Genomic DNA, 22,537 nt, shown 5'->3' with positions numbered 1-22,537 from the left:
GGTCGGCTAACATTAGCATTAGCACTAGCTCGTCTGTACAGCTAGGTTACATAGCTAGGTTACATAGCTAGGCTAATAAACGTAACATGCTACAGAAAACATAATTGAGTACAGTTCATCCCCCATGTAGTTTTGCAGTCGAATACCACAAATTTGACGTCTTCCCAACACGGACATCGGCTGGTTAGCTAACCTAGGCTAGTTATCGTTAGCCAGCGAGCTAGCTAGCGGTCGCGGCGCTAGGTGGTAAGACGTTTTTCCATGACAAGTTAGCAGCAGATAAATGCGTAACAGTTAGCTAGCTAGCAAGCGTCTAGCTATTTAGCCAGCTAGCTAGTTATCTAGTAGCTAACATTTTCAGAATTATCTATCTAGAACGAAATGTGCATTCGAACCTTTTGTGCGTGTATCACAAACTTCTGATTGTGCAGCTGCTTCAATATTATATTTACATTTTATTTGTAGTTTGTTTTAGATTTAGCGCCCTTGCGTCAGTTTTTAAATAAATATTTCCTTCCTCAGTTTCAAAGCTACGCGGCGTGACGCACTGCTTTTCCCTACGAAGGTGACGTCGTTGCAGATCTCCACGCTGTTGAACGTGAAAGCGCACACGTTTGTGATTGGTCCAGTTTTATCTCCACCAATGAGACTCTAATGCGTACAGCTGAGAGGGGAATTATAGAACACTAGGAGCAAAATTAGTTATGTCATTATGATTATAGGAAAAACGAAAAAAAATCTATGCTTGACTGTTTAATTTTTGGAATATTGTATTTTTGTTTGATTGTGTTTCCAAAAAAGGTGAGGTGGCCACTTTATCAAAGATGCCTTGCATGTAAATGAGAAAAGAAACAAGTTGTACAAATAACAACCTTTTTTTTATTTAACATGTGAAACTAGAACTCTACTTTCGTTTCACTTGAGATTTCTTCAGGTGCATTCCCCCTCCAAAATCTCGTTGATATTTGTCTTTAAAGCATTTCAACTCAAACACACAGAATATTCAAGACTCCACTGTGTTACCACTAAGAACCCCTGTAATGCAGTTTTGTGTCGAAGATGCACTACGAAGATGCACTACTAGATAGATAGATAGATAGATAGATAGATAGATAGATAGATAGATAGATAGACAAGTGCATTTGGAACAGGCATTGATCTTAAAGTTAAATCTCATACAGCATATTGATGTCAAGCTGGCTATAGCACTCAGTTTCCAGATCTCTGGTATTCTAAGTGTTTGTATGTATGCATGTTTGTTTGTTTGTTTGTATGTATGCCTGTGTGTGTGCTTGTATTACTGTGTGGTATTTCTGGAGGTGTGTGTGTGTGTTAAACAAAACACTATATATCTGTCTCAACTCTCTTAAAGGGGCCATGCAATCAAAATGCAGATAGATAGATAGATAGATAGATCTATGGACATGGAGTCTTTGGGGACTGGACCCATGGAGTCTCCAGGGTTCTCCAGTGAATACTTTTAACAAGACTCCTGAATGCATAGTCAACCCTTCACCCTTTTAACAAGACCCCTGGATGCATGGTCAACTCTTCACTCTTGACCTTGACTTCGGGTGCCATCGTCAGGGAGTCACCGGTGGGTCAGGAAATGACGTTCTTTGTGTACAGTATGCTATGCATAGGTTTGTGGTGAACACGTCAATTCATCATAGCGATTAGCCTTTTTATTTTTATTTTATTTTAAAGTAAGGTACTGGGGGGAAAAGGGAACGCTATTATTGGTGGGTTCAAGTAGTAAAGTGGCCTCTTTCTCCAGCAAAATTAAACATTTTATTTTATTTTAAAAATTCAAGGACAAGGAGACAGATGGTGAGATCCCTTGTCCTGTGGCCTCCGGTTCATCTGAATGCGTTTGAGAGAGAGAGTGAATGGGGGCGGATTGAAGGACAGGAGGCAGCCCCTCCTCTGAAAGTATCACATTGGGGCCGTTGTCATGGGAATCGCAGGACGCGTAGATGGATTCGTCAAAGAGGGGGTTCAAAGGAACAAAAGCCAGTATGATGAAGAGTCATTATACCAAAGGCATCGGAAACACTTCAGGAGGGAATATTCTTGCGCGTCACTGTCGTTTACTGTTGATTCTCTTCTCAGTGCACACCAGTGCTCGAATGTCCACTGCAGTAGCCATATGAAAACTTCCCGCTCGCAGGGTGTTACATTGGGCCGAACACAGATACAGTCTAACTACTTTTAGGTGTGGTACGTACAGTCTTGAGGGACTGGGCACGACTTTGGAACGATGGAGGTGGCCAAAGAGAACCAGCTTCAACGCCTGTCAAAACTGTTTGTTTTGCTCACCTTAATGACACTCACAACCAGTGCCATCGAGACGGGTAAGGAGATTGAGAGTCGATGTTTAAGATTGATTCCGTCGCTGATTCATTCGCCAGTCACTTGTTGCCACTGGGGTGACGCACTGCCTTGTGCGCGTAATTTATTTGTGACTCCTGGCGCTTAATGCACTTGGGGCTTTTGTCTCCCTGATAAGTCTTCGCCTCGCTCGCCGTAATGAAGCATCTGTATTCTTCTTGTTATAAATCCGTTGATGTGATCCCGTAGGGGCTGCGCAGGAAAAGTCAGGATTAAGTCAAGATTACATTACATTTTACATTACAGTCATTTAGCAGACGCTTTTATCCAAAGCGACTAACAATAATTGCATTTAACGTAGGAAAAGCCAATGTACTACTACTTGCCAGAACTCACAAGTGCATCTTCTTTCTAAAACAAGTGACTAAGAGCATAATCTAGTGCTGAAGGCAAAGTGCAAGAATAGCAATATAAAGTACAGTGCAATACAATACAATACAATAAGTGCTTGGGAGGGAGGATTGTTGTAGTACTTCTTGAAGAGATGAGTTTTGAGCCTGCGACGAAAGATGTGTTGATCGTTAGTCTATTTAATTGTGATCGTTATCATCTGCTAGTAAAATAAAAGCAGATTTTTAAATCAAGATTTTCTATAGATTTGCCAAAATATTTTAGGAAATTTTGACAACCTCTTACAGTCATAATGATTTATCATAAGTGGTCCTTTTTGTCAGCAATAGGCCTACTGTTATATTGCTACTTGCTATGTCCATTATTGTGGGATATAAAACTTTATTTAAAAAATAGTTAGATTAAGGCTCAACAATCAGATTTCGGATTGTTCGGATGAGATATATATAATTAGTTAGTTAGTGCTTTGTTGAAGTCTTAAATAAATCAGGTTTAACTATTCGTGAGTCATTGGCACCAGGATAACACATGGATGTACCGAGGGGCCTCTTGCCCTTTTCAGAGGCATTTCTGACCACAGTGTGTCTTCAGGAGTCATCGGGGCCTTTAGCTTCTTTTAAAACGGGACTCAGTAGCTGTGTTTGAAACCGCTCATTTACTCACTCACTATTCCCCATGTGGTGTAGTGAACGAGAAATTCTGGTACTATTCACTAAAAAATGCTATGAATTGTGGGTATTTTTCTAGCGGACTATAGAATGAATCAAATTAAACGTTGAGAATTCGGACACTGGCCAGCAAACGATATAGTCCACTATTTCTGTAGGGAATGGTTTCGAACACATCTAGTGTCGATGTCTTCTTTCTCTTTATTCAGACAGGATGGAACTGGATAGGGACAATTGTATACAAGTGTGTAGCAGAACAGAAAGGATTTGACTGGTCAGAAGCCCCACGTAGATCTCATGGACCGCACCGTCTCACATCCACACACCTGTACAATCTAGATGGGAGGCAGGTGGGGGGCAGCAGGGCAGCTGGGACGGGGGTTCGAATCCCACACAGCCTCTAGGGGTACGTTTGTGTGTGACAGAGGGCCACGGTCTCATTCTCAAACACCTGTAAACGTTTTGACCACCCGGGGACACCGTGTTCTGCCTCGTTCTCCATGTTTTGGACGGTGCTCATGGGGCATCGTGTTTACTTGCGCTCGGAGGTTGTGGGGTTCCCACCAATGAGGACTCCTCTTCCCTCAGACATTCTGGGAGGGCAGCGCAGGCAGATCTAGACGTTGTCCCGGGAAACGGAGCTAATAAACTTGGGGGGCAGCCATAAATCTTTTCATTACTTGGCTGACTGCCCAGATAGGGGTATATGGAGGTGAATCAGCTTGGCCCATCTTTGCGCTCTTAGGACAATCAGTTAGTTGTTACAGTGGCGATGATGATGATGACGATGATGATGGATTTACTCTTTAAGGTCTTCATGTATGGTCAAACATACCTGTTAAGTAGGCGATATGTATGTAAAAATGTAAGGACATTTGAGGGACAATTGAATCATGTCCCCAGTTGTAAACAGTTGAAGCATGTCTTCATTTGATGGTCCTCCTGTCTTGTCTGTGTGTCTTGCTGTAGTGAACGTGGTCGACTTCTGCGGCCAGACCATCAGGGGTGACGGGATGATCGTCAACTCGCACCAGGAGTCCAAGAAGTACTACTTTGTCACCATGGGGACGGACTGCCACCTGACCATGCAGGCGGCGTCCCCCAAGGACAAGGTCCAGTTCCATTTCCGTTTCTTCCTGGTCTACAGCCTGCTGCGCGTCGCACCCCTCAGCCCCGCGCCTCTCTTCCCAGAATCCCCCAGGGGCTCTGCCCCTCTCGCCCCTCGATTGGAGCCCACGCCGGGGGAGGGGCCAGGTGACCCGTGCCACGCCGGCTCCTATATCCAGTTCTACGACGGGTGGGATAAAAGCTCGTCTCCGATTGGCCCTCCTCTGTGTGGGAAGAGCCCTCCCCGGCCAGTGCTTTCCACGGGGAACTACCTGACCCTGCGCCTGGTGACGCGGGGTACCCAGCCCAGAGTGGACTTTGTTGGGGACTTCACCTCCTTCAGACTGGGTGAGAGAGGGAGTCGGGGCTCCTCATAGTCTCTCTATCACTGTTGCTTTCGTGTTGCGCAATACCACTGTTGCAGTGATGACTGTCTCTGATCCCAGGTTGAGTTCTTCCACACGTCTTCCATTTTGACTCTTAGTTGATTGAAATGTGTCAGAACTGAGCTGGGACAGCTTCACGCACATTAAAGCACCTTCACACCAGGGTTCGCTTACCTCGCACAAACATTCACTACCACCACAAATTCATACGAGTTGCGTTATGTACAGTGAGTAAGTAAGTAAGTAAACTTTATTTATATAGCGCCTTTCACAGCACGAATGCACAAAGCGCTTCACAATACAAATAACACATAAAAAGGAAGAAAGAGCGACATACAAGAAGGGGAGATAGAAAAATGCAAGCGCAGGAGCAAGCAGCAAAAGCGTCTGCTCTGAACGACAGCGAAGGAAGAGCAATGTGCCAATAGAGAGCTTCGAGTTTTTTGGTTTGTTTGTTTACTAATCAGATGTATTGTCCCTTGTCCCTCCATAGGTTTCAACCAGTCAGAATGCCGTGCGGAACCTTACTTCTCCTGCCGTAACGGGAAGTGTATTCCCATGAGCTTGGTGTGTGACGACAAAGGCATCGACAACTGTGGGGATGGAAGTGACCTGGAGGACCATCTTCCCAGCGGCTGTAATTCAGGTAAGGTGGGGGGGGGGACAATCGCATATGATCACAGTGACCATTTCCATGACCTCTAAAACCTCTAGAACCTTTTCTCTTTTGTCTTCTCAGCCGGTCAGCTGCTTCCGGCGCAACCCCCGCCTCCAACGGTACCGGCCCCGCCCCCGCCGGCTTTAAACCCGCCCACAGCGGCTATACCCACCCACAGGAACTGTGGCACGCCAAGCAGCGTGCTCAATCAGGAGTCTGTGACAGGTGAGGGCGTAAAAACCCACTCCAAACCTTGGTTTCTATCTCGTACTGGCTGGCATAACCTTTTTCCTCTTCTTGGCAAAACTTTTGGAATCAGCCGTCTGTGTGGAGGACAATGTTAGGGTATCTGCAAACAGTTTTGTGTGCGCAAATGAACTATAGGCCCATTCATATGCTAAACACATCTATGACAGGGGGCATAAACCTGATTGCAGTGCCCATAGTTGTTAATGTCATCTAAGCGCTCATTGTAAACCAATAAACTGAGATGGATACTCAGCGCTGAATGTGGCCCTTTGAGTGGCCTGTCACTATTCGTGCTTTTCTAGCGATCAAGGTCCAAATAGATACTGTCTAGGCCTGGCCGTTCGCTTCCCCTTGCTTTTTTGTCTGTGCCAGGTCTACAGCTACCCCCGCCAAGAAAACAATTCTTTTATTCCACCTAATTCTGGGAGGGAGGGCGACCAAATTGCCCGCTGGGGGAAATTGCCAGTCGTTTGTAACCGGCTTTATTTTGAATGAAAGATCAAACACACGTCTCTTCAGATGTGTCGGCAAATTGTCGTGTTGTTTTTGTAGAGTGGACAGAAGGAGGGAGTAGACCAGTTCAGACAAGTAGACCTGTGGTAGATTTCTACAGGGCAGACAGACTGGCTGACCAAGACAAACCGCGCGCACTGTCCATTTTCTGACCAATAGATACGCAAATATGAGAGAAGCAGATAAAAATACAAGGAAGCTTGTTTCTGAGTGTGACCTATGACCTATACCTACACTTTTCCCATCTCCTCTCACTTCCACCCGTCCACATCTCCCGATGCAGAGCCTCCTCCGCACACGTCCCTGCTGGTCCTCTACGTGGCGCTGGGCGTGGCCGCCGGCGGCGTGCTCCTCTGCTGGTGCTGCTGGTCTCCCGGCTGGTTCCTGTGGCGTGTTAGCGTCTGCCGCTTCCTGCCCTGCTGCAACACCGCCTGCGCCTCCTGTCAGCTCTGCGCCCACAACAAGGAGCACCGCCTGGCTAAAGTCACCCCGCAAGCGCCGGCCACCGGCACCGCCGCGGGCACGCAGCCCGCCACGGTTCCGGCTAACGCTAACACGGTAGCCGTGTAGCGTTAGCCGTGTAGCGTACGGTAGCGCTACGGTTCTTGCTAGCGCTAACACGGTAGCCGTGTAGCGTTAGCCGTGTAGCATACGGTAGCGCTACGGTTCCGGCTAACGCTAACACGGTAGCCGTGTAGCGCACGGGAGCGCGGCACAATACAGCGGTTGGAGACGGACAAGCTAAAGGCTAATGCTAAAACCGAGACCACTTGGATGTAGCGTTGGCTACACAACATGGAGGCCAAAGTGAATGGAACTTACAGTAATTGACTTGACTTCAGCAGTGTGTGGGGTCTTCTCTATGACATCACAAGTAAGAAACTATTAAAGCTCTCATCTCATTGGATGACCAATATGGATGAGATGATGAGGCTGCTCTATGTTCTATGTTTCAGAGAGGAAGTGGTACAGTAGTATGGGATGGATGCAGGGTAAAGAATGGAAACGTATCAGAGTTATTGGGTTGTTTAACAACCAACTGAGCAGTGACCTAAAATAGTGTTACCATGTCCCCTCTGGACAGTATTCCCAACATGGAGACACATCACTTTTGTGTTTAAACTTTTTTTTTTTCCACATCCTTTCCAAATGTGTGACTTTTTACATTTTGTCTGTCTATAAGAAACGTTTGTGTGTGAGAGGTTGCGTGTCAAACCTTTTCTGAATGTACGGCGTTACAACTATGTTTCACAGCTGACGTTCGGACGGCAAAAAACACCGACAGGAACAGCCTCCTGTGGACGACAGCTGTCCAGCTCTCCATGAGAGACATTCCACCAACTCACCCCGGCTTCCCACTGCCCCCCGACTCACTAGAACCCCGCCTCACTTCCCCAAACATGAGCCCCCCTCCACAGTGGGGAGTCCCCCGATGTGGCCTGAAAGGACATTTTTCAGTAAAATAAATCCCCTTTTCCACAGTTCCTCTCACTTAGAAAAACCCTTGATGTCACCTGTGAGGGCAAACACACACATGCGCATGTCCGCCGTGCAAACCTCCATTGTGATGCGGTCTAGATTGAAGAGGCCGAGCGCGACCTTTCCCCTTGTTCGCCGGGCCTGTTGTGTAACCAGATGACACAGTTGTCTCTCTCTTGAGGGGTTTTGAGGGTTGCCCTCCTCGGGGCTGACACACGCTTGACTGAACGCTGGTTCTACCCTCCGGGTTGCTAGGCTGCGTAGCTGAGCATGCCCCGTGCCCCCTTCTCTCTTCCTCGGTCTCTCTTGTGTGGGCTCGCGTACACACACACACATGCATACACACGCACAAATGCATAAACACACACACATGCATACACACACACACACACACACACACACACATGCTTTCCACACACACACACACACACACACACAGATGCATACACACCTTCCACACACACACACACACACACACACACATACTGTACATGCATACACGCCTTCCACACACACACACATGCACACACACACACACACTGGCCAAATCACCCGGATATGCCCTGCATGATGGATGGACCCACGAGGCCATGTTAGGATTCAACAATCATCCAAGTGTTTGTGCCAAAAGGTATCAGTTGTTGTTGAATATCCAGTGGTGTAGTGTCCTGTGAAAAATGAAAAAACATCTGGAAAAACAACGGAAAACACAATAGCCTCTTTGCACAAGCTCCACTACTTCCTGAAATTCTACAGGCGGCATATTTATTTCCTGTCCTATACCATTGGATGGAAGTGATTCATCAGGTGTAATCAGGTGTGCCGCACACCTGATTGATCACTTCCATCCAATAGTATAGGACAGGAAATAAGGATGCCTGTAGAATTTCAGGAAGTAGTGGAGCTTGTGCAAAGAGCCTATTGATTGTGTAGTGAGATGTTTTCATACAGGTTTTACATTTTTATTATTATTCTTTTTTTTAGCTAGCAGGATTTGAACCTTTACCCTCGTGCTACTTTTACAGACTTCATATTCAAGGACAAAGTGTGTGTAAACCTGCAATACATGTAATGGCCACTATGCTGTACAGTGTTTTTCTCTGTGTGGACTTTGGTTTTGATTTGGGAAGCAGCTTGCTGTTATCACTTTGTATAGCCTGCTGTTTGCTATTTGAATTGAAATGTGGTAAAAAAATTAAATGTCATAGAACATTGAGGAATCATTTAACATTGTATCATTAGTTTAAGTTAAGGTGTTAAATTGAAAAGTTCAGAGGTATTTTGAGGTGTTAAAATATTAGAAGTGATAAACAATTCTCTCTCTCGCACACACACACACACACTCTCTCTCTCTCTCTCACACACACACACACACACACCGTCCGCACACATCATACAGTACAAACATAGAAACACGCACAAACACACACACACACACACACACACACACACACACACACACACACACACAAACACTACTCTCCCTCTTAAACTAATGAGGACAGGGTATTTGTTTGAGTCAGGGTTTTTTCACCACCTTTGAGAGCTTTGTTGACAATGGGATGAGCCTGGCGAAGGCTTAGGGTTAGAGCAACTTGGCAAAGCCCCTCCAAGCCTCTGGCTGTGCCTGTAGTCCATGTAACCACTGGCAACCTTTCAGGTCAAATCCCTCTCTTTCTACAAAGAGAAAGATCTGCCCAATAGCTTCTGGTCCCTGCATGCCTCCCAACTTCGAGTTTATCTCTTATTGTTGAAACACAAGCCCATAGTGAAGAGGAACTGACGTTGATATAGCATCTGAGCAACCAGTCTAGAAATGAATCAGTGAGACACGGAAACGGAACAAGTAAGACACAAATTGATAGATAGATAGATAGATAGATAGATAGATAGATAGATAGATAGATAGATAGATAGATAGATAGATAGATAGATAGATAGATAGATAGATACTGTAGACAGACAGACAGACAGATAGATAGATAGATAGATAGATAGATAGATAGATAGATAGATAGATAGATAGATAGATGGATAGATAGATAGATAGAATACTTTAATACTTTAATAATCCCCAATGGTAAAATTCCCTTGTTGGAGCACATAAAAACATGAGACACAAAACACAATAAAAAAACAGCAAAAGACACAAAGGCATAAACAAGGGCAATAAAAAGTCACAATCAACACTATATCGAAGTGCAGTATAATACAATAAAACCAGAATCTAAAAATCTTAAATCTAAAAATCTAATATTAATTAAATGTCAGTTAAGTCCATGGCATCCTGCCAGTCAGAAGATGTGTTGATGTGAGTCTGATGCTGTACCTATGGAAGCTAACACATTTACATTTTAGTCATTTACCAGACGCTAATTGTATTCATACTTCAAACTCTAACATTGTCGCAACATCAGGCAAAATGGACACGACAAGCTACGCGCTGCAAGCAACACTAGTGACAGAAAATGTGCCTTTTACATAAATAGCTCAGGCTACTTATTTTGCTGGTCAGACATAAGTCCAGTTATCCTCATTCAAAGCTTTTCTATAGACAACACAAGACAAAGGGGATTAACAACATACAAACACAAACACACACACACACACACACACACATACTCACACACACACACACACACACTCACACACACACACACACACACATGATAAACTCACATGCGTTTATCTGTGTTGAGTTAAAGGTCTCACATTGTTGGTGCGGTATCTCTGTGCTCCAAGCCCCAAGAAGAATATGGCTGATGACTCACCGTGTCAGACCAGCGAACCCCAAACAGCCAGTTCAGGCACCATCAGCCCAGCGCCGCTTTATAGGGAAAAGGTAAACAAACGCACTCTCAAAGACAAAGGCGCTGTACAGTATCTTGATGCGGCAGGAAGAAGCGGGACTGAAAGGCCATCCATCCTTTTAGACGATTGAATTGAATTTCGGACATCTATTGGCATTGGGTGTTTTCAATGCTTTAATAGGAAGTGTATGTAAGGGATTCTTATCATCTCCGCCCGATGACCTTAATTGTGTCAGGTAGACTAGCCTACTGTTTGGTTTAAACTGAAACTCCTTCACTGAGATCTCCAAGCCCGAATTCTGGCCCGGTTTTGGTGTGAGATGAACTTAAAGCATAAATCATGTCCCACGGACACTGTTCTTCAAATGAAAGCCTACTGGCAAAATAATGTATTTGATTAATTGCTGCATATCTGATTTTCTTCTGTTGATGTTTGGACATTGTGAGACATTGTGGAACTTCACTGCACCACTAGCCTCGCGTCACCAGTCTCTCCTCTACTGCATTACAGGCTCTAACTCTCTATCACTCTAGTAGGAGGTCCCCCCCTAGTGGACATTTGTTGGAAGTACAAGAGAGGGTGGAGGGTTGAAGAAAAGGGAGAAAGACACTTGCATCTGTTTTCTTCCCAGGCTACCTTGGCTTCTCTGCTCAAACTAAATAATTTGGTGATTATTGGGGTATGAAGAACTCTGAGAAATTGATAATTAATGATCAAGAGAAAACTCTAAATTGTTAAGGCCTTTAATGAATCAAGATGAATCTGGGTGAATATGTAGGCTACTAATCAACCAGCACGCACGTGTAGCCTATGATACAAATGAAGCATGATGACAGTCATACTCTGGGGGGAGATAGATTCCAAAAGATTGTACACAATGAAGACCATTGTGAGTAAAAAATATGTCTTTAATGAGTTGCAAAAACAATGTATACATTTACAGCATTGGCAGGTGCACGGCACTTTTAACATTACACTTCTGACACCATGGATCCTTCGGCGGGCATCGACTGCACAGCAGCGACCCCTGCACGCTCCTTCACCGAGAATGACAGTCCAACAGCGACAGCTTCATTCTACGACCTCACCTCCTCCATCCCCTCGTCTCCAAACCTCGGCCTGAAACCTCCAGCTTTGCATCACGGTCTAACCAAAGCAGCGTAGCGCAGCTCAACAATCCGAGACTGTTTAGGTTCGCCATTCGTTCGTCTTGTGAAGCTTTTTTTCCCAGTGCGTTATGCTGCGCACCGTATTCGGTGTGGCAAGGACCTCTACGGCTCCTTAATAAATACGTAGACCTGCGAAAGTCACAGAGAACTTTGCTTTTAGGAGGCGTGGAGCCGATTGGCCGCGTTTCTCTGCGCCGCGCTATCCCGTCGCTCCTGTTTGGGTATAACGACCTCCGTGGTTCCCGTCACCCCCTCTCTCTCCTCCCGCTTCTCTCGCTGCTGCTCCCGGGCCAGCAGCAGGGCCAGCTCGGCGTCCATAGCCTCGTCGGTGAAGAAAGGTTGGCACAGCGTCTCCACCAGGCCCAGCACGGTCCCCAGGACGGCCACCACCGAGCCGACCACATACAGCTTCAGCATGCCGCGGCTCGGCCGCTGGGTCAGCATCTCCTTGGCGAACGGGATGATCTCGTGTATAGTCTCCATTTCTGTGGAGAGGGGTTAGGTCTTTGGTGACAGGTGTTACCCAATTACGCCTCTAAACTCACTCCAATAGAGACATAAAGACAATTGCAGAGCTCTAATAGAATTTGATGGGACTTCTTGACATGTTGCCTTTTAAAATTAGTAAGAATGTTCAACGAATGCCTTGACACTTACTTGAATTAGTTATTCGGGTCTTGTCCTTTTCCCGTAGATTTGGAAGAACAGGCTTGTTTTGGTTGCTAGAGCGCACTGAGGAAGCTTTCTTTTCGGCTATAAAGACACGGACTCCCTTGGTATCCGCCCACACCGTGACGTTTAATGAATATTGATTAACTTGACACGAGCTCGCCACGCGTTGAAATGCACGTATGTCTGAGCCAAAAAAATAATAAGATGATTTACAGGCCAGTCACAACTGACAGACACGAGACCACGTGTCACAGTAGTGATGGGATCGGAGAGTAGTTTATATCAGATGCATCACACACGCACGCACACACGCGCACGCGCGCGCACAATCAGGCAAGGCAAGTTTATTTGTATAGCACATTTCAGCAACAAGGCAATTCAAAGTGCTTGAGACATTAAATGCATCAAGACAAAGTGCAACACATAAAAGGTCATATAAAACGAAATGCAAAAAAGGGGAAAAAAATATATAACGAGCTTTAGGATATTTTAAACAAATGCATAGCTTCGTCAAACATTCAATGTCTATGATCAAACATGCATTGACAAAAGACAGTTGAACGTAAGATCCATCCATTAAATCAAGACCAGTAAATACAATACAATACAATAAATCCAAGTTTGTTCATTCATTGCAGTACTTTCTGGGACTGGTGATCTAAGGCATCCTATAAAATGGTAGATGAGAACTGAAATAAAATGACATTAAATGTTGTTATTGTTCAGGAGTTAGTGTAGTATATTTCTAACTCTATCTCTAATTTAGGGTTAAGGGTTAAATCACAATTTATTTCAGTGTGACACTATTCGCCAATTTCCCTAACAATGTCATACTGAGAGCAATGGTGTTTTAATCAGACTAAAGGTCAACGTCAATCTGCGGTCACTTCTGACGCACGGACACTGTGAACTCTATCTGTAGTGACACAGACAGACAGACACACACACACACACACACACACTTACAGCAAACTGACTAATAACAATTGATTGCAATATGATCATATGCATACACATTGAGAATATGCTCTTTGCAAACCCATCCCTTCAGACTGTGGTCACTTCTGACACAGACACACTGTGAACTCTGTCTGTAGTCTCACACACACACACACACACACACACCCACACACTTATGTGTGCATAGACAGTGTTATGGTGTCTGGCCATCTGCCCTTTGATAATCGCCTGATGGTCTAGGGACACTTTTACTGTCCTCTCAGATGGTGAGTTGTCAAAGTCACCAAGAGTTCACCACTGTGCCCCTATTGGCGTATTTCCACTGGATTGAACCGTCGTCCATTGTCTGAACTCCCAGGGGCCCCCGGGTTACAGCGCTGGCCTTAAACTCTCCCCTCAGGTCAGGAGACCAGAACAATCTGCAACAAGGAAACAGTAAATGACCAGAAAGGTTCCTCAGCATGATGCAGCGTTAACCACAGGGCGGGGGATTGGGATTGGAACAAAGCAAAAGCTTGTGCTACATTTGCAGATTACAAGGTTATGTTTTTGCTGCTGTTTTCCAAAGCAATAACTCTCAGAACACTCATATCTAGAAAATAATTTCAAGAGAGAAAACTATCACATATATAATACATATGAAAGATAGGGTGTCGGTCTTCTTCATCATCATCTTCTTCTTCATCTTCTTTAGCCAATTAGAGGAAGTAATACGTTTAAAGACTTAGCAGTTAGTACAGCAGCAAACATTATGAAAACATTAAACCACCATGGGTTTGGGTCAGGAGTTGTATAATCCTTGTTTTACATAACTTTGACGAAGTCTTAAGGTCAAAACCTTGAATAAAATGGAGCTTGTTTCCTTTTTCTCAACCAAACGTAGATGCAGCACATTTCACACGACTGCTCTTATCAAGGAACATGACCAGTCTGTTCATCCAAAAACGGTCTTCCTGTCCAGCGTTTGTCTCAACCAAGATTAGCATGATTAGATTAGTACACACACACACACACACACACACACACACACATACACGCACACACACACACACACACACACACACACACACACACACACACACACACACACACACACACACAGTTAAGCTGACACTACAGAAGCTTTGTGCTTAAGAGCTGAGATGTTAGGATAATAGCAGGCTCCAGGCTAAGGCATTTTTCCAGAGCATTATGTACTTCATGGAGCTGTTTGATAACATCACTGTTATTAAATGATGTGTTGTTGTATCTTGGCTTCCATGTTTATTTGTGGAGAGGGGTACATGTAGGTATGTATGACAGGTCAGACTGTTGCTATGGTAATGTTTCAGTTCCTGCTTTCTGCCAGTGGGTGTGGCCACACGTCTGAAGGTGTGTGTGTGTATGTGTGGCCACGCCTGTCTGAAGGTGTGAGTGTGTGTGTGTGTGTGTCTGCTGATGGTGGTGAGTCACAGAACACACCCTACCCTTGGCACTTAGTCAGTTGTTCTATGGAGAAAAACAGAGTGTGTATAGAGCCGCCTGAGGCAAGGTGTTATAACACGCAGGTGATGATCCACACAGCAACGCATTCCAACGCAGCACACCAGGGCCTCCACACCCCGGTGGACTGGAGCAATGACTTGAGGGCATACATTTGGAGTGTGTGCGTGTGTGTGCATGCGTGTGTGTGTGTGTATGTGTGTGTATGTGTGTGTTCTCAATACCGTTAAACCATCTCACTTAAAAATTAGACATAGCATCTATTGTACAATTAAAACAAGTAAAATAACAAACATATGAAATAAAAGATATGATCTTTTGCATGTTTGAGAAGACCAACAGCTCAGCTTGCTTAGTTCTTGTTGAGACAAGCTAACTCCACCATTCAAGCACAGTTGTGTGTTATCAGAGGCAGCTTTGTGGTGTATTGTATGTATATGTCTCTGTGTGTTGGCTGAACTGTACAAGTCACCCTCCAGTTAGTTTCTAGAATGTACACAGTGGTTAAAAGACACAGGGGTATACAATTAAGCCCTGTAAAATCCCATGTATCTTGTGGTCGGTGTGTGTGTGTGTGTGTGTGTGTGTGTGTGTGTGTGTGTGTGTGTGTGTGTGTGTGTGTGCGCGTGCATGTGTGTGTGTGTGTGTGTGTGTGTCAGGAGGGTGTGTCGGCAGAGGGGAAGGGTGGGTCTGCCAGCTACATTTCTGACACACAGTGTATCATAATGGTGCAGGTGAGACTGGGTTTATAAAGGCACACAGCTGCACACAGCGTACACACTTTCATAGACAAGCTCGATAGACTGTAGACCTTCACAGACTTATTAACTACAACACACAACTACCTGGTGAGTTTTTTGTTTGCCTGATAGCACATCAATTTCATCTTGTTTTACCTTGGAATTCATATGTTTCTCGTCAGCATCATTCAACATATTTCAGCCATTCATTTGAAATATTTCAAGAAGCATGAATGAGTGATGCTTTGGAGGATCTGCCCATTTTGTTAATTTTGGATTATGGTTTTGAATTTGATGTTAACATTTGAAATGTATTCTGTTTTAGAGAAGATCTCACCGGAGTAGAGGAAGATGTGGCTCGTACTCCAGTTAGCAGGTATGTTCTTTATATTTGATTGATCTGTTCATCATTTTTATCTTTCTTTCTCTTATCTTGCTCTCGTCTTCTCATCAATCCACCCCTCCTCTCTACAGTGTACATCATTCTAACAAATCTGCTTTTACATTTCTATACTGTACAATGAGTAAGTAATGTAGTTTGCTAAATAGACAGTTAACACTTCACTGCATTTCTGTAACCGGGGCCTCATACTAACGGGTCTGTGATCCTACTTTATTCATGTCTGAACTAATACTGTCTATATAAAACTAAAGGGTGTGTGATCCTACTGTATTTATTTATTTATTTATTTATTTATTTATTTATTTATTTATTTATTATTTATGTATTTTTGATTTAGACTGTATTTATGGCAAAAACTAATATTGTCTATATCAAATTGTACTAAATGAAAGGGTCTGGCCACCATCACCTGGAAGCCCTGCTATGGCCTTATCAATTAACCTGGACAACAATAACTAGAGGGGGACAGGGGAACAATATAAACAACTTTAATAACCAAATAAACATGCAAACAAACATAAACAATCCTATACTAAATCCTATGTCTACACCTACTGTATAACTAAATGCCCTATTACTAAACCTAGTCCTAAAGCTATTGTATCATCTGAAGTATACAAAGAAAACGAGTGTGCAAGCACAAATCACAGGAATGATACAATTCTTGCAAACCAATAACAATACAATTATCAAAAAACAACAAGCCAATAGGATAAGGGTGCCACGTCGTATGTATGCCACATTACGGTGATCTATCTATACAGGCTGGGGAGGGGGACTGGTAGCCAGATTATCCTGTTAATATTATGGTAAATGGTAAATGGACTGCACTTATATAGCGCTTTTCCACCTTAGCGGCACTCAAAGCGCTTTACAATGACATCTCATTCACCCATACACACACATTCACACACCAATGGTGGTAGCTGCTATGCAAGGTGCTAACCTGCTCATTGGGAGCAATTTGGGGTTAGGTGTCTTGCTCAAGGACACTTCGACATGTGGACAGTCGGAGCTGGGATTTGAACCGCTGACCCTTCGATCAATTATCTTATACTAAATTGAATCATTCTAAGCCTTCAAATTATAATAACACTTGAGCCTTAACAATTCTATGTGTGTCCTATCCACAGTTAAACAGACTGAATATAAAATGAAAATGTAATGTGATATGTTGAATCAGTTCACGTCTGAACAACGACAGATAGACTCACAGAGAGACAGACACTCACTCATTCACTGGCTACTTCATGGATTGACTGATGGATGTGTTGATAGATGTGTTGACGGATGTGTTGATGTTGACGGATGTGTTGATGTTGACGGATGTGTTGACGGATGTGTTGATGGATGTGTTGACAGATGTGTTGATATTGACGGATGTGTTGATATTGATGGATGTGTTGATGTTGATGGATGTGTTGATGGATGTGTTGACGGATGTGTTGACGGATGTGTTGATGGATGTGCTGATGGATGTGTTGATGGATGTGTTGACGGATGTGTTGATATTGACGGATGTGTTGATGTTGATGGATGTGTTGATGTTGATTGATGTGTTGACGGATGTGTTGATATTGACGGATGTGTTGATGTTGACGGATGTGTTGATGTTGACGGATGTGTTGATGGATGTGTTGACGGATGTGTTGATGGATGTGTTGACAGATGTGTTGATATTGACGGATGTGTTGATGTTGATGGATGTGTTGATGTTGATTGATGTGTTGACGGATGTGTTGACGGATGTGTTGACGGATTTTTTGATGGATGGGTTGATGGATGTGTTGACGGATGTGTTGATGTTGACGGATGTGTTGACGGATGTGTTGATGTTGACGGATGTGTTGACGATATGTTGACGGATGTGTTGACGGATGTGTTGACGGATGTGTTGACGGATGTGTTGGTGTTGACGGATGTGTTGACGATATGTTGACGGATGTGTTGAAGGATGTGTTGACGGATGTGTTGACGGATGTGTTGATGTTGACGGATGTGTTGACGGATATGTTGACGGATGTGTTGACGGATGTGTTGACGGATGTGTTGACGGATGTGCTGTCGACTGTGCTGACGGTCATGCTGACGGTTTTTCCCTGCGGCCCTCTCTGCCCCCTCCAGCCCTGGCCGTGTTGTCGTCAGCGCAGAGCGACTGCTCCAGGGGGGCCTGCTACCCCCCGACCGGTGACCTGCTGCTGGGGAGGAGCCAGCAGCTCCACGCCTCCTCCACCTGCGGCCTCACCGGCACCGAGGTCTTCTGCACCCCCTTCATGCAGGTACGTAGTTCACACCCCGGTTCCACATATCTTTACAGGCTACATAGTGCTTTATATACTTGGAGATAGGAGATATGTACAGTAGGAGATAGGAGATATGTAGGATATAGGAGATATGTAGGAGATAGGAGATGTGTAGTAGATAGGAGATAGGAGATATGTAGGAGATAGGAGATAAGAGATATGTAGGAGACAGGAGATAGGAGATATGTAGGAGACAGGAGATATGTAGGAGATAGGAGATATGTAGGAGATAGGAGATAGGACAAATGTAGGAGATAGGAGATAGGAGATATGTAGGAGATAGGAGATAGGAGATATGTAGGAGACAGGAGATATGTAGGAGACAGGAGAGAGTGGCGGACGGAGGGTCAGAGTTACTGGCCGGTTGGCTGGCTAGATCGTAGTCTGTCTGGACGCACGGCTGTGGGGTCATTTGTGAAATCGTCTGAGTTTAGTGCCAAAGACACTAAGGGACAGATGTGGCAACTGCAGTCTTTGACCGCTGTCTGTAGCCAGGCCTCCAGGAAAGAGAGGCAGAATACTGTATATATACTGTCTATAGCCAGGCCCCCAGGAAAGAGAGGCAGAATACTGTATATATACTGTCTATAGCCAGGCCCCCAGGAAAGAGAGATAGAATACTGTATATATACTGTCTATAGCCAGGCCCCCAGGAAAGAGAGATAGAATACTGTATATATACTGTCTATAGCCAGGCCCCCAGGAAAGAGAGGCACAATACTGTATATATACTGTCTATAGCCAGGCCCCCAGGAAAGAGAGGCACAATACTGTATATATACTGTCTATAGCCAGGCCCCCAGGACAGAGAGGCAGAATACTGGATTGCCCTGTCCACAGGCTGTGACAATACACCACAGAAATAGATAGATAGATAGATAGATAGATAGATACAGTAGATAGATAGATAGATAGATAGATAGATAGATAGATAGATAGATAGATAGATAGATAGATAGATAGATAGATAGATAGATAGATAGATAGATAGATAGACAGCACATATTAGTGACGATATACCCACATCTTCCAGGAGTTCGTCGCTAATTGGCTCAATTTCACAGGAAGTAAACTTCGTTGTATACAAAACATTAGCTAAATATCATTTAGCGAAGAAAATACAAGGTAGGACATACATTTAAGTGATTCAACATGTTTATTAGACAACAAGGAACCATTTAATCGAAGAATTTGGAAAATAAACAAAAAACAGATTTTTTTAAATTCCTGTTACATTGGGTACCTTTAATGAACTGTGGTTCACTGTCTTTTCTGCTCATGGTTCTGGCTGAACCCCCAGGATGCCAGAATGTGGTTGATTTAGCTGAGTATCAAACAACCACCCATTAACGATGTTTACACACGTCGTGTGGTAACCGTGCCCTGAGGCACTTACAACTGTCTAGACGATTGTGCGAGTGTGTGTGTGTGTGTGTGTTAGTGTGTGCGTGTGCATGAATCATGTCCGTTGTGAAGAGTGACTACCTGTCTGACACACGCTGTATTCAAGGTGAACCAGTGTGTGTGTGTGTGGGGGGGGGGGGGGGGGGGGGGGGGGGGCATCCCTTAGACATCAAGTCCTGGAGAGTTTTTTGGTCTCATTGTCTTCCAACCTCTTCTAATATAAGTTGAAGGGATCACGCTTTAGCTAGAGAGATAGTCTGTGTGTGTGTGTGTGTGTGTGTGCGCGTGTGTGTGTGTGTGTGTGTTGGTCGGCCTCAGCGTTTGTGGCAAAGTATTTATGGCAGAAGATAAGAGAAGAGTTCGTTTATACACAAGATGATTACAGTCTTTTGTTGCTACATGTACTAGTAGCAAGGTCATTACCTTATTTGCCCCGGTTTAGCTTATGTGTGTGTGTGTGTGTGTGTGTGTGTGTGTGTGTGTGTGTGTGTGTGTGTGTGCGTGTGTGTGTATGCGTGTGTGTGTGTACTGTAACCACCTACATGGAATTGTTCCAATAGATAATTTAACTTCAGGTGGAAAGCCAAAAGATACAATCTTTAAATTCAAAGACAAGTGAAGCTGAAGGAAATATGCAACACAAACACAAAACATCTACATCCGCCCACAGATAATAACATGGCAGATAATAACATGGCGGATAATAACATGGTCTCTTTATAGGATGTTATACTGATCAAGAGACCAGAGGCCAATCTATGTTTGGATCCAAAGAGCTGCATTGTCCAGTCCAGTGCAGTATGCCGGGGCTGGGGTCAGGGCTGGGGTTAGGGCTGGGGTTAGGGCTGGGGTCAGGGCTGGGGTTAGGGCTGGGGTTAGGGCTGGGGTCAGGGCTGGGGTCAGGGCTGGGGTCAGGGCTGGGGTCAGGGCTGGGGTCAGGGCTGGGGTCGGGGCTGGGGTCGGGGCTGGGGTCGGGGCTGGGGTCAGTGCTGGGGTCGGGGCTGGGGTTAGGGCTGGGGTCAGCGCTAGGGTCAGCATGCCAGGGCCTGTCCAGGGAGGGCCGTGTGTTGTGCTGACCTCTCCTTGGCTGGACACAGTTCCAGCTGCCCTCTATCCACCAGCGTGACCCCAGACACCCGTCAGCGTGACCCCAGACACCCGTCAGCGTGACCCCAGACACCCGTCAGCGTGACCCCAGACACCCGTCAGCGTGACCCAAGACACCCGTCAGCGTGACCCCGGGCAGCACAGTACAGAGAGAGACGTCCAGTGATGGACAGGGAGGGGACGGGATTTGTGGGGTCAGGGACAGAAGGGATAGGGACAGAAATGATAGAGAGTCACTGAGAAAGGGAAGGAGAGAGGAGAGAGGGAGTGGACAGAGACAGTTAGAAGGAGAGAGGGAGTGGACAGAGACAGTTAGAAGGAGAGAGGGAGTGGACAGAGACAGTTAGAAGGAGAGAGGGAGTGGACAGAGACAGAAGGAGAGAGGGAGTGGACAGAGACAGAAGGAGAGAGGGAGTGGACAGAGACAGAAGGAGAGAGGGAGTGGACAGAGACAGTTAAGATGGACAGAGGGAGTGGACAGAGACAGAAGGAGAGAGGGAGTGGACAGAGGGAGTTAAGAGGGACAGAGGGAGTGGACAGAGACAGTTAGAAGGAGAGAGGGAGTGGACAGAGACAGAAGGAGAGAGGGAGTGGACAGAGACAGTTAGAAGGAGAGAGGGAGTGGACAGAGACAGTTAGAAGGAGAGAGGGAGTGGACAGAGACAGTTAGAAGGAGAGAGGGAGTGGACAGAGACAGAAGGAGAGAGGGAGTGGACAGAGACAGTTAGAAGGAGAGAGGGAGTGGACAGAGACAGTTAGAGGGAGAGAGGGAGTGGACAGAGACAGAAGGAGAGAGGGAGTGGACAGAGACAGTTAGAAGGAGAGAGGGAGTGGACAGAGACAGAAGGAGAGAGGGAGTGGACAGAGACAGTTAAGATGGACAGAGGGAGTGGACAGAGACAGAAGGAGAGAGGGAGTGGACAGAGACAGAAGGAGAGAGGGAGTGGACAGAGACAGGTAGAAGGAGAGAGGGAGTGGACAGAGACAGAAGGAGAGAGGGAGTGGACAGAGACAGAAGGAGAGAGGGAGTGGACAGAGACAGAAGGAGAGAGGTAGTGGACAGAGACAGAAGGAGAGAGGGAGTGGACAGAGACAGAAGGAGAGAGGGAGTGGACAGAGACAGAAGGAGAGAGGGAGTGGACAGAGACAGTTAGAAGGAGAGAGGGAGTGGACAGAGACAGTTAGAAGGAGAGAGGGAGTGGACAGAGGCGGTTAAGGGAGGGACAGAACAAGAGACAGCTTGCATACCTCTGTAGATATACAGAGACAGACAGAGTGGTTTTATCTCTGAACAAGACCAGACCAGACCAGACTCTCTTGTGCACATTGTGGATCACATCAACAGACCAGTTCCTCGTAGGTGTAGGCTACGCCTACTTGGCTGAACACAATCTGTGAATCTGTTACACCTCAATAAGAAATGTTTCTGTGCTTCTTGGACAGCGAGCAGTCCTGTCAGCATCGCTGAGTCATCATTTTCTCAGGGAGTGTTGCTACTGAAATAGACACAACATTTCACATCTCTCCCTGAGAAAATGACTAGATAGACAGATAGACAGACAGACAGACAGACAGACAGACAGACAGACAGACAGATAGATAGATAGATACTGTAGACAGACAGACAGACAGACAGACAGACAGACAGACAGACAGACAGACAGACAGACAGACAGATAGATAG

General features: G+C 45.3%; 4 protein-coding genes across 5 annotated transcripts in view; 2 read left to right on the top strand and 2 right to left on the bottom strand.

The window, feature by feature from the left end:
- usp48 (ubiquitin specific peptidase 48) overlaps positions 1-503 on the bottom strand; it is a 28,027-nt gene extending 27,524 nt beyond the window's left edge. For both annotated transcript variants that reach the window (XR_014630677.1, XM_084446267.1), the window contains exon 1: positions 396-503. The gene's annotated coding sequence lies outside the window, so the exon portion shown is untranslated. The remainder of the gene's footprint in view (positions 1-395) is intronic.
- A 1,757-nt stretch (positions 504-2,260) lies between these two features.
- On the top strand, positions 2,261-6,893 carry ldlrad2 (low density lipoprotein receptor class A domain containing 2; the record flags this gene model as incomplete). The annotated part of the gene is made up of 5 exons (XM_084445728.1): positions 2,261-2,354; positions 4,380-4,865; positions 5,397-5,549; positions 5,643-5,786; positions 6,607-6,893. The coding sequence occupies 5 exons, from the start codon at positions 2,261-2,263 to the stop codon at positions 6,891-6,893; spliced, it is 1,164 nt and encodes a 387-aa protein (XP_084301854.1).
- Positions 6,894-11,506: 4,613 nt separating this feature from the next.
- On the bottom strand, positions 11,507-12,501 carry LOC311314869 (G0/G1 switch protein 2-like). Its single transcript, XM_084445391.1, has 2 exons — positions 12,440-12,501; positions 11,507-12,267 (listed from the first exon to the last, which is right to left on the bottom strand). The coding sequence occupies exon 2, from the start codon at positions 12,263-12,265 to the stop codon at positions 11,939-11,941; it is 327 nt and encodes a 108-aa protein (XP_084301517.1). The 5' UTR covers positions 12,266-12,267; positions 12,440-12,501; the 3' UTR covers positions 11,507-11,938.
- Positions 12,502-18,230: 5,729 nt separating this feature from the next.
- lamb3 (laminin subunit beta 3) overlaps positions 18,231-22,537 on the top strand; it is an 18,711-nt gene continuing 14,404 nt past the window's right edge. The window contains exon 1 of the mRNA XM_084445361.1: positions 18,231-18,318. Within this exon, the coding sequence (XP_084301487.1) occupies positions 18,313-18,318 (6 nt within the window). The 5' untranslated portion in view covers positions 18,231-18,312. The remainder of the gene's footprint in view (positions 18,319-22,537) is intronic.

This window comes from Borostomias antarcticus (genome assembly GCF_949987555.1).
Source record: "Borostomias antarcticus genome assembly, chromosome: 11".
Classification (NCBI taxonomy): Eukaryota; Metazoa; Chordata; class Actinopteri; order Stomiiformes; family Stomiidae; genus Borostomias; species Borostomias antarcticus.
Note: the sequence above shows the minus strand (reverse complement) of the source record. Positions and strands in the feature narration are given on the sequence as shown.

Coding starts and splice junctions, on each gene's coding strand:
- LOC311314869 (XM_084445391.1), bottom strand. CDS start 12,265: ATGGAGACTATACACGAGATCATCCCGTTCGCCAAGGAGATGCTGACC.